The following is a 10,500-nucleotide window of genomic DNA, read 5'->3' as shown; positions in this document are numbered from 1 at the left end:
CGCCGTGCGGCATACAACCCAACGAAGGCGCAGGCCGCGCGAGGCGCCAAGCTCCGCAGTCTGCCACCTGTGAAGAGAGAAGCAAGGCGGAAAGGTGAAAGGGCAAAAGCAAGAGGGAGAAAGAGAGAGAGAGTGAGTCACACTGTGGAGGGTGGGGGGACAGCGCGGGACCGGCGCAGCAGCCAGAGGCGTGCGAGTGCGACCGTCTGCGTGTGTGGCTGTGACTTTGGACCTGCGTGGATGTGTGCGGAAACGACGGCTGTGGCAGGGCGGCACACGCACACCTCCCCTCGTGGAGGAAAGAAATATCAACTCGCGCCCCCACCCCGCCTGCACGCACGGACACACACACACATAGAAGCGCAAGTTAGAGATGTTAAACTAAATGAAGTGCAACACTACAAACAACAACAACAACAACAACAAAACACAAAAAAAAGTGACACCTCGCGGGTCGCGGTGCCGGTACAACAGGGACATGGAACACAAAAAAAAGAGGGGGGTGACCAAAACTTTGCAGAGAGCACATATATATATATATACAGATATATATATGCATACCAAACAAAAAAATAAATAAATAAATAAAAAGGGAAAAAGAAAAACAACAACAGGCACACAGAAGGAATAGAAAAAAAAAAGGGACCGAGGAGACTGACGATAAGAAGCCGGCGTCAGCGACACCTCCTTGCGGAGCCGGCCGTGCGCTAGGCGGTGTTGCTCTCCCCTTCCTTCCTTCTCGGTCCCTTTCCCCGCACACACGCACAGAAAGAGAGCGAGAAAGAAGTGGGAAAGGGAGGGGAGGGGAGGCACGCTTCTTCTTCCTCTTCTTCCGTTACTGCCTAACTCTCTTTTTTTTTTTATTTCTCTCTATATCTTTCACTTTCACCTTCTCCCTCTCCTTATCACTGGCTGTCGTAGAGGAAGCTTTCGTGGCTTGAGGCCGGCGGTTTGCCGATGGCGCACACCTCGAACCCGATCGCCGACAGCTTCTTCGCGTCGACCACGAGGCGGCCGTCGAAGACGAGCGCCGGCCGCTGCATCACCTCATAGTGCCTCGCGTAGTCCATCGTGGCAAACTCGTTCCACTCCGTCAGGATGACGATGGCGCTGGCGTTTACGGACGCCTTCAGGGCCGCGTCCACCACCTCCACGTTCTTCAACATGCCCTCCACGTTGCCGCCGCCGCGCCCCGGCCCATTCCGCTTGAAACGCTCGTAGCTGCAGCAGCTCAGGAGGTGTTCCTTGTTGAAGAAGTTCTCCAGCTCCAGCAGCACCTGCTCGCGTGTCACCTTGGGGTCGTAGATGCGCAGCTTGGCTCCCTCCTGCAGCAGGCGGGCGCAGATGTGGATGGCCGGACTCTCCCGCGTGTCTCCGGTGTCCTTCTTGAAGGCAAACCCCATGATGGATATTGTCTTCATCCGCACGGTGTCGAAGGAGCCGTGGACGATGCGTTGGTAGAAGCGCTCCTTCTGATAGTTGTTCATCTTCACCACCTGCGACCAGTACTCCGCCGTCTCGTGCAGGGAGAGGGTGCGGCAGAGGTAGACCAGGTTGAGGATGTCCTTCTGGAAGCAGGAGCCGCCGAAGCCGACGGAGGGGTTGAGGAAGAGCGCCCCGATGCGCCTGTCGGCGCTGAGGGCTTGGCGCACCTCCAGCACGTCCGCCCCCGTGAGCTCGCAGAGCGGGGTGACGGAGTTGATGGACGAGATGCGCTGCGCCAGGAACGCGTTCGCGACCAGCTTGGAGAGCTCGCTGGACCACAGGTTCGTGCGGATGATGCGGGCGCGGTCCACCCAGTTCTCGTAGATGGCGGAGACGAGGGAGATCGCGGCCTCGTCGTCGCCGCCGATGAGCACGCGGTCGGGCTCCATGAGGTCCCGCACCGCCGTCCCCTCCGCGAGGAACTCCGGGTTGCTGACGACGGCGAAGGAGACGGCGTCGTTGCGCCTGTACGCGCGGAGGATGCGGCGGATGGAGATGCTGCAGCGCACCGGCACGGTGGACTTCTCCACCACGACGTGGTGGCCGTCGCCGACGGTCTCCCCGATGAGGCGGGCGCAGCTCTCAACGTACGTGAGGTCCGCCGCCATCCCCTCGCCGACGCCCGTCTCCTTCGTGGGGGTGTTCACCGCCACGAAGATCACGTCGGCCCCCTTCATGCAGTTGTGGTCGGTGGTGAAGAAGAGGTTCCGCCCCCGCACCTCGCCCACGATGTCGGCGAGCCCCGGCTCGTAGATGGGCAGTCGCAGCTTCGCGCCGGGGGCGGAGGCGGGGACGTTCCACGCGGCAATCCGCTCCTCCGAGACGTCCATCACGTGCACGGTGATGTGGGGGCACTGCTTCGCGATGACCGCCATCGTCGGGCCGCCGACGTAGCCGGCGCCGATGCAGGCAATCTTCATCTCCCGCGGCTCGGGCATGCCTCCTCCTTGGCTGGACGTGAGTGGGTGCGCTGGCACGGGAATTGCTATATATATATATATATATAGTTATTTATTTAGCTTATGTGCTTGGCGGGTGCCACGCAACTTTTTTGCCTCCTTTTGCTTGCTGTTGCTACCTTTCGCGGTGACGCTGGCGTGCCACAAGGCAGAGGCGGCGGAAGGAGGAGCACGCAGAGGCAGCGTCAGTCACCAGAAACAGGGCCGGCAGGGCGAAAGACGCACGCGCAGGCTCAACAGCAACAACGAGGAGAATGAGGAGGAGGAGGAGACTGAAAAGGCTGTCACCCCGCAGCACTTCCGCTGGCTCACTTCTGTCCGTCGCGGCCGACGCCACGCCCCGCCTGCGCCTGCAGGAGGACGCGCTCCCACGCCTGCCGGGCCGCGGCGGCAGTGGGCCTCTCCGCGGGGTCGACGGAGAGCAGCTGCGCCGCAAACGCCGCGACGCCGGGCCCTGCCATCTCGAACGCACGCTTTTGTTGCGGCGACAGTACCTCGCAACTTCCGCGCCCGCCCCGGCGCAGGTTGGCGGCGAGGAAAAGCAGCCGGCCAAGGTTGCCCCCTCCAAAGAGCATGACGCCCGTGACCAGCTCGTAGAGCAGGCACCCGCAGCCCCACATGTCCGCCGCAAGTTCCACCGCCGCACGGCACGACCCAGGACGCGCTGGGGCAATACCCGCCAGTGAGAACGTCTCGGGCGCCTGCACCGCCTCCGTCCCCCGCACGGGGCCCCAGCAGGACGCCGCAGCGGCGTCGGTCGCCTCGCTGCCGCGCCGCACGGCAAGCATGTCTTCCCCCGCCAATTCGCAGACGCCGAAGTCGCAAATTCGAATGGTGGCGGGAATAAGCACGCATCGCCCCGCCTCCGCCTCCGCCGCCGCCTGCGGTAGTGCAGCATGCGACGGGGACTCGCCCTGGAACCCCTCAATGAGAATGTTGTCGGCTTTGAGGTCATTGTGGCGGATGCCGCGGGCGTGCATGAACTCCACCGCGGCGAGCACCTGCGCAAAGACGGGCCCGCACACCGCGAGGAGGTCAGCTGCAGGCGCAGGAGGCGGGGAATCCGAGGCCGCCTCCGCAGCGGGCTCGCCGACAGGGAGGCCGCTCCGCCGCACGCGCCAGTCGCGGAGGGAGCCGCCCTTGTAGAGCGGCATCGCAAGCACGTAGTGCGCTTCGGTGCACCCAAAGAAGCGCAGCTCACAGATGTGGGGGTGCCCCCGCAGGCGAAGGAGCGCGGTCGCCTCGCTGTGGCAGCTGAGCAGGGGGAGGCACTCGCCCCCCATGTCCGGCCGGGCGATGGAAACCATCTTCAGCGCGAGCAACTCTGCGCCGTCCGCCGGCTGCGTCGCCTGCGGGCCCGAAGAGGCTGTGGCGGCGGAGCGCTCCGCGGCGTAGACGGCGCCGTAGCTGCCGGCGCCAATGCGCCGAGCGACGTTTATCCCCTCAAGCAACCGCAGCTGCGGTAAGAGCAGCCGCCGCAGCACCTCCACCCCGGTCCACAAGGGGCTCTCTTCCTGCGCCTCCTCCGCCACAAGTTTGTCAAACGCGTGAAGCGGCGCCTTGTTCGCAGGACAGCGCACGAACGCCTCTATTTTCCGCAGGACACGCGTCAATGGCACGTTGCCGCGAACGCGCTCCCCCTGCGGCTGCCGCGGTTGCGTTCCCGTCTGCCAGTGGGCTGCCACAAGACCTGGCTGACTGATCATCATCCCCCCCGTGCGCCCAGACAGCAGGCAGCAGAGCAGGAGCAGCACCTCAGCCAGCGTTGCTGGGTCGTCCAGTGCGGACCACATCGCTTCCTCCCGCGGACCTTGCGTGACCGCAGGCACGCCGTCGCCGCTGTGCGGCTGCTGCGAGTGAGGGGCGAGTTTCAGTGGCGGCACCGGTGGCGCCTGTGCACTGGACGACCCAGCGTCCACCGCAGCGTCCGCCTCCCCCATCCATGCGTAGTACTGCGGCAGCGGCAGGGCGGCAAGGGAGAGGGTGGGTATAATTGGCCTCGCGGCGGCTCCCTCCTCCTTCCTGCCGCGGTTGTTGCCTGATGCGGCCTGCGGGGAAGCGTCGGAGGGAGTTGCCGCCGACGTCAGAAGCCGCCCTCGCACTGGTGCCTTCGCGGGTGCTGTCAACGGCCACCCATCCGCCCCCGCCGGGAGCATGCAGCTCAGCATGCTGGGCATCGACAGCCGCAGGGCGAGGCTGTGGGCCGCGCGTTCCCAGATAACGAGAGAGCGCAGGGCCCGCAGCAGGGCCCGGAGGCAGCGCTGTTCCGGGCGCGGTGTCTGGCGCAGCCTCTCCAGAAAACACACGTACAGCAGCCGCGCGTACGTCGTCGCGTGGCGGCCGGGGGAGTTTCCAAACGGCGAGGCAAAAAGCTCCCGCCCGGGACTCGTGCAGAGCGTCCTCGCGGCGACGGTGAGGATCTCCGAGGCCACGCACTGCAGCTCCCCGAGTTGCGCCTGCGCGGCCGCCTCCGCCGGCGGCGGCGTCGAAAGGAGACGCGCGCAGAGTCCCGTCGTGCCCCGCAGGAAAAAGGCAGCCGGGTGCCTGCAGCGCCGCGCCTCACCGCGAGGCGGCGGGCAGACGCGATCGGCGTGGAAGGCGCACTCGCTCAGCGCCAGTGTGTGCCGCAGCACCCGCAGCGCGTGCCCCTGAGCATCGGCCCGCCCCTCCGCCTCTGGCCACCACGCGGACGCCGCGGGTGCGGCCCCCATGCACTCGCCGCCCACCGCCCACCGCCGCTCCAGCACCGCGGCGTAGTAAGCCTCGAGAGGCCCCCGCAACTGCACTGCGGAGGCGTGGCCGCCCCCCACCGCATCGCAGAAGAGGCCCCCGAGCGTCCGCCCGCAGTGCAGGGGGGCGGCGGCGCGCAGCAGCGCATCCCACGCCTCGACGAAGCCGCGCGCGCACAAATCTCGCAGGCGGCAGGCGGCGTTCCCCTCGTCGGCAGTCGCAGAGGCGCGAAGAAGACCCGCCACGACGCGCACGACGCCCGCAAAGACGGCGTCGACGGCGGCCAGAAAGCCGCCTGCCCCGCCACCGTCGCCGCCCTGCTGCAGGTGCGTTTCGACGCCGCGCGCCAGACCCGCGAGGAGCCACGCCATCGTCTCGGACACTTCCGTCGCGGCCGCGGCAAACGCGGCCCGCCAGAGCGCCAAAAAGTAGATAAACCCCGCGCCCTCGCCGAGGCGCGCCAGCGCGGAGAGGAGCGCGTCCGCCACGTCGGCGTCGCGGCGGAGCAGCGCCGCCAGCGCTGCCGCGGCCGACTGCTCGGCCAGGCACCGTCGCAGCGGGGCAGACAACGGCGACGGCAGCGGAGGCCGCGAAGGCACAGCGCAGAGAAGAAGGAGGAGGGCATGGGCGACGGGCGTGCGCCTCGCCGCCGCGGTGCCTCGCGGCGAGAACTGCAGCTCCACAAGGCCACACGCATCGCAGTGTGGCTCGTTTTGCGTCGGCGGCAGCGCGGCCTCGTTGCCGCCCCGCCTCACCGCAGCGGCGTCGGGGGGCGGGCGCAGCGGCAGCAGAGTGTGAAGCTCCTGCAGAGCAAAAAGGCTGCCGAGCTCCGCCGCGAGTAAATCGCAGGGGTTGGCCTCCTCCTCCTCGTCCTCCTCGTCGGTGGCCCCCCGTCGCCTCTCAGCGCGGGTGAAGGCGTGGACCGGCCGCGCCGTCGCCGCCGCATCCCCGCCGCCGGTGCCGAGGGCGGAGAGGAACACCGACACGTCGAAGACGACGCCGCGCCCCGCCGCCTCCGCGGCGTAGCGGCGCGAGACCCAACTCAAGGCGCGGGCCGCCACGCCACAGGCGGCGGCTTCCATCCCTGCGCCTCCTGCCCCCTCGCCGACCGCCAGCGCAAGGCAGTGCCGGAGAAGGCAGCACCACCACGGGTAGCAGCGCCAGAAGAGCCGCGTCTCCCGCGCCGGCGACGGCGGCCGCAGAAGAGCCGAGAGCACCTGCACGACCGCGCCCGCCGTTGCGGCGGCGGCGCCCGGCACGGCGCACATCTCCGCAACGGCACGGCCCGTGCACGCCGTAATTTTCAGCAACGCGCGCCACGCAGACCGCGGGGCGTCCTCCTCCTCCGGGGCAAAGGCCCCTACAGCCAGGCGAAGGCCGACAACGTACGCACACAGCAGCGACCTGCAGGCGCTCTCCAGCGCGCCGTCGCCCCACTGCCGCGCCTCTCCGCGTCGCAGGTCGGCCACGGCACCGACCAGCACCCGCTCCACCGCGGCGACGTCCAAGCTGCAAAATGCGTCGGAGAGGCACGGCGAGAGGAGGGCGCGGAGACCCCCATCCCCCTGCGGCGGCGCGCCGCCTGCGCCGGCACGCATCTCCACTACACAGCCGCTCGTGCTGCTTTCCCCGCCGTACTTCGCGCGGTCAAGACCCTCACGCACGCGCCAGCAAAAAAAAAAGAGAAAGCCCTCAGAAACAAGACCAAAAAATACATCTCCAATTCGGCCCACTTCCACCAACAGCAGAATAATAATAATAATAATAATAATAATAATGCACGCGCAAAATCACAGAAAAAGAGAGTAAAACCACGGCAACAACAGCCGGGGGAGAGGCAGAAGCTTAACAGCCAAGCGTTCATGACGTAACTAAAGGGAGAGGGAGAGGGAGAGGGAGAGGGGAAGATGTAGCGATATGTGCGTACGTGACATTTGCACGCCGGCGTGTCTGTGTGTGTTTCAACTATCCATGACTGTGCGCATGAAGTTCAAAAATCGTGATCGGTAGACCGGCGGTGGAACACAGCTGATTTTATTCATGTCCTGCAGCAGCACGGACTTGCTGTAGTGCTCGCCAACTTTCTTCAGGCCGTAGGTGGTGAGGCAGTCCACGATGCCTAGGAAGTACACCTCCGTTCCGTCAGCGGAGGCCACACCGCCGTAGTACGCGTGGAACACGCTGTCGCCCCGCTGGTCCTCGTTGGGGTCGCTCGCCGGAGCGTCGAGGGCCGCGGCCAGCGCCTCCATCCGTTGCCGCTGACGCAGTGCCAGCGCCGCGGCCTCCGCGGTCGCGCCCCAGCCCCCCGCGCCGCTGTGTATCCCGACAAGGAGGCTGTAGTCGAGCCGGTTTGCCTTCTCCAGTAGCGCGGTGTCGGCCTCCAGCTGCGCCAGCAGCGCCCGCCGTGCCGCCGCGGGGAGGCGCAGCCGCCTTTTGTCCGCCAAAAAGTCGTTGTCTTTACCCGCGGCCCCGTGCCTGCGGTCCTCGGCGGCGGTGGTGCGGTGCGCCGTAGAGCCCTTCAGGTCGTACACCTCCGTGACGGGGAGCTGGGCGGGCGCAAAGACGTTGGCCGCGACGACGACGGTGGCCTTCTCGCCGCCCCGCCACAGCGCGTAGAGGCCGGAGTAGCGCGGCAGCAGGGTGTGGGGATGGCGGTCCAAGTGCTCAACGTACGCGGGGAGCAGGCCGCGCAGCGTGCGGCACTCCGTGTGCGTCACCCGCTTCAGAATAAAGCGGTAGTCGTGGCTGCTGAGCAGCAGAGCCCCACTGCGGCCGCTGCTGCGCAGGACCCGCGGGGCGCAGAGGCACCCCAGCAGCAGGCTGGCGCGCAGGGCGCTGATGCCCAGGGAGCGCAGCAGCTCCGCCTCTGCAATCCCAAACCGCCGGCGCACGGCGGCGAAGAGCAGCGGGTTGTAGTCGGTGAACGTCACCCGCTCGCCCTGAAGAGACGGGAGGCGCTTCTGAAAAAAATTCGGCGCCCCGCCCGCGGCCTCGGCGCTCCGAAGTGAGGCGAGCCCCGCGATGGTTGGCGTCCCGGCGGTGAGGTCAAACGTGTTTTTCTCGCCGCAGTCTGCCGCAGCAGCCGCCGCGGCGCGGACCGAAACCTCCACCCCCGTCATGACGTACGTGAGCAGCACCCAGTGCGCCGAGCCGAAGCCGAGCGGCGGGCGCGGCGTGCCAAACACCGGCGGCGTCTCGTACCCCCGCACCTCCCCCGGCCGCAGCAGCCCCATCAGGAGCTTGTAGGCAGGCAGGAAGGCCTCGAACGACACCGCCGTGTCGTCGTCGTCGTTGCCGTCAGCGTGCAGCGAGGCCGTCAGGAGGCGGTTTGCGGCGTCCTCGACAGGCTCCGCCGCGTCCGCGGGGGCGTGGGCGAGGCCGGCGAGAATGTCGTGCACGATCAGCTTAAAGTCCGTCAGCCGCACGCGGCCACTTCGCTGTTGCTGTGCTGCTGGCGTCCCCTCCTCCTCCTCTGCGTGCGCCGCCCCATGCGCCTCCTGCAGGCCCGCCGCCACCGCCCCGCCGCACGTGTCGCCGCCGAAGGCGCGGAAGGCAACGTTGGCCCGCTCCGCAACGCTCCCCTGCAGCAGAACCCGCATGTGGTTTAAGTAAGTCGGCAGACTCACCTTGCCGCTGCTGCCGCCGTCGTCGTCGTGGCAGCGCATCGCCTGCACCAGGCGCGAGTCGCACGCGAGGAGCGGCCCCATCGCCGCCTCCAGCGAGGAGCAAAGAATGTAGCCGACGCCCTCCGCGTCCATCGCGCAGTACTGCTGGTAGAGCGCGGCAAGGTCAAAGTAGCGGAGCCGGTGGCGGGGCTCCACGGCGCCGCCGCCCCGCCCCCTACGCATCACCCCGAGCAGAAACAACTCGATGAGCCGCTGCAGCGCGTGCCGCACGACGGCGTCCGTCGCAGGGTCGGCGACGGCGAACAGCCACGTGTCGCCGCCGCAGCCCACGAGCCGCAGAGTGGTGCCAGGCAGGGCCACCAGCGCGGCGAGGCTGTCCACCGGCAGCACCTGCAGCTCCTCCGCGGGACCGCTGCGCAGGTCGCGCCAAAACGTGGCGGACATGCGCGGCCGCCGGGCGATCCATATATCCCGCTCGCTCGGCATGACGATCTCCACCGCCTCCCCGGCCTCGAGCCGGCGGTGCGCCTCCCCTGCCATGCACTGCACGACGGTCGCGGAGAGGCGGACGGGCGCCCCCGCCAGCGCGTAGGCGGCGTCGCCGGGGTGATGCAGCGGGCTCGCCGCCTCCGCGTGGCACCGCCGCCACAGCAGCAGGGCGGCGCGGGCAAACTGCTCCCCCTCCGCGCCCATCGCCCGCAGCGTCACCGCGGCGCCTTCGAGGAAAATGTCCAGCGCGACGATCCTCCGCGCCACCGCCACGGTGGTGCCGGGGCCGCCGCCGTCCTCGTCGTCCTCGCCGTCGAGGGCGGGCGCCTCGTCGGCCTCGCCCGTTGCGCAGTCGAAGGACCTCCCCGGAAGCAACAGCCGCCCCCGGCACCGCATCCCTCGCACCGACGCCAGCGCCACCCAAAACACCACTCTGCCCCCGACCGCCTCGCTGAGCAGCAGATGCGAGCTCAGCAGCACGGCACGCCCATTCAACGGCCGGGCGTCCGCGTCGTACGAGAGAAACGCCTCAATAGAACGCGCGCCGCAGGCCACATCGTACGCCGACGAGGCAACACCGCAGACTTCCCCCCACAGGCCCCACGGGGAGGTTACCGACGCCGCTCCCTGTGACATTGCAACTGCACACCTTCCAAAAAAGCCTCGCAACACCAGACGAAAACAACGAAACGGAACATAAAAAAATAATAATTAAAACAACTACCACGGCGAATAGCAATATCACACAAAAAAAAGTGCGAGGGGGAGAGAGGCTCAGGCGCAGATAGGTATTGCAATGAAACGGTCACCATGCATGGGAAGAGCCCACGGGTCGGATTATTGGTCGATTCAAGACTCATCACGAAACGCCAGTGGAGCGGGTGCTGCTCAGCTTTCAAGGACTCGAGTGATGCTCTCATGCGGGCCGCGCAGGCGGACCCCTCGGACATATGCTTGTTCTCGCAGACATCGCCGCAGCTTCCGGCCGGCGGGGCCCAGTGCGCGCCGCTCTCCCTTCACCATCCATCGTCCACGCGCTCACGAGGAGGGAGCGGGACGAGCGAAGTGCAGGGTGGGGGGGGGGGGAAGTGGCGAGGGGAGGGGGGACCAAGTGGAGGGCATCAGCGGATGACGCTTCACAAAGCTCGCTCACGGAGTGTCGGCACGGGGGGCCAGAGCCCCCCCACGGTGATGTATGTGTTGTGCATCAT

At 67.2% G+C, this 10,500-nt stretch overlaps 4 protein-coding genes across 4 annotated transcripts, besides 9 other annotated features; 1 reads left to right on the top strand and 3 right to left on the bottom strand.

The window, feature by feature from the left end:
• Nucleotides 1-111: 111 nt before the first annotated feature.
• Nucleotides 112-137: a microsatellite.
• Nucleotides 138-393: 256 nt separating this feature from the next.
• Nucleotides 394-439: a microsatellite.
• An 88-nt stretch (nucleotides 440-527) lies between these two features.
• Nucleotides 528-555: a microsatellite.
• Nucleotides 556-562: 7 nt separating this feature from the next.
• Nucleotides 563-641: a microsatellite.
• A 264-nt stretch (nucleotides 642-905) lies between these two features.
• Tco025E_05964 (putative UDP-glucose/GDP-mannose dehydrogenase family, NAD binding domain) lies at nucleotides 906-2,423 on the bottom strand (the record flags this gene model as incomplete). Its single annotated transcript, XM_029372854.1, has 1 exon — nucleotides 906-2,423. One exon carries the CDS (start codon nucleotides 2,421-2,423, stop codon nucleotides 906-908), a length of 1,518 nt encoding a protein of 505 aa, XP_029227029.1.
• Nucleotides 2,424-2,471: 48 nt separating this feature from the next.
• Nucleotides 2,472-2,503: a microsatellite.
• Nucleotides 2,504-2,590: 87 nt separating this feature from the next.
• Nucleotides 2,591-2,633: a microsatellite.
• A 58-nt stretch (nucleotides 2,634-2,691) lies between these two features.
• Nucleotides 2,692-2,715: a microsatellite.
• A 37-nt stretch (nucleotides 2,716-2,752) lies between these two features.
• Nucleotides 2,753-6,772, bottom strand: Tco025E_05963 (putative protein kinase; the record flags this gene model as incomplete). Its single annotated transcript, XM_029372853.1, has 1 exon — nucleotides 2,753-6,772. The coding sequence occupies one exon, from the start codon at nucleotides 6,770-6,772 to the stop codon at nucleotides 2,753-2,755; it is 4,020 nt and encodes a 1,339-aa protein (XP_029227028.1).
• A 150-nt stretch (nucleotides 6,773-6,922) lies between these two features.
• Nucleotides 6,923-6,952: a microsatellite.
• Nucleotides 6,953-7,049: 97 nt separating this feature from the next.
• Nucleotides 7,050-7,077: a microsatellite.
• Nucleotides 7,078-7,135: 58 nt separating this feature from the next.
• On the bottom strand, nucleotides 7,136-9,925 carry Tco025E_05962 (putative phosphatidylinositol-4-phosphate 5-kinase; the record flags this gene model as incomplete). Its single annotated transcript, XM_029372852.1, has 1 exon — nucleotides 7,136-9,925. The coding sequence occupies one exon, from the start codon at nucleotides 9,923-9,925 to the stop codon at nucleotides 7,136-7,138; it is 2,790 nt and encodes a 929-aa protein (XP_029227027.1).
• Nucleotides 9,926-10,099: 174 nt separating this feature from the next.
• On the top strand, nucleotides 10,100-10,500 carry Tco025E_05961 (uncharacterized protein; the record flags this gene model as incomplete). The annotated part of the gene is made up of 1 exon (XM_029372851.1): nucleotides 10,100-10,500. A coding segment is annotated over one exon (401 nt), but the record flags the coding sequence as incomplete, so codon positions are not given.

The sequence above is a fragment of the Trypanosoma conorhini genome (assembly GCF_003719485.1).
Source record: "Trypanosoma conorhini strain 025E chromosome Unknown Tco_14.4_contig_00376, whole genome shotgun sequence".
Taxonomy (NCBI): Eukaryota; Euglenozoa; class Kinetoplastea; order Trypanosomatida; family Trypanosomatidae; genus Trypanosoma; species Trypanosoma conorhini.
This window is presented reverse-complemented; position numbering and strand designations above follow the sequence as displayed.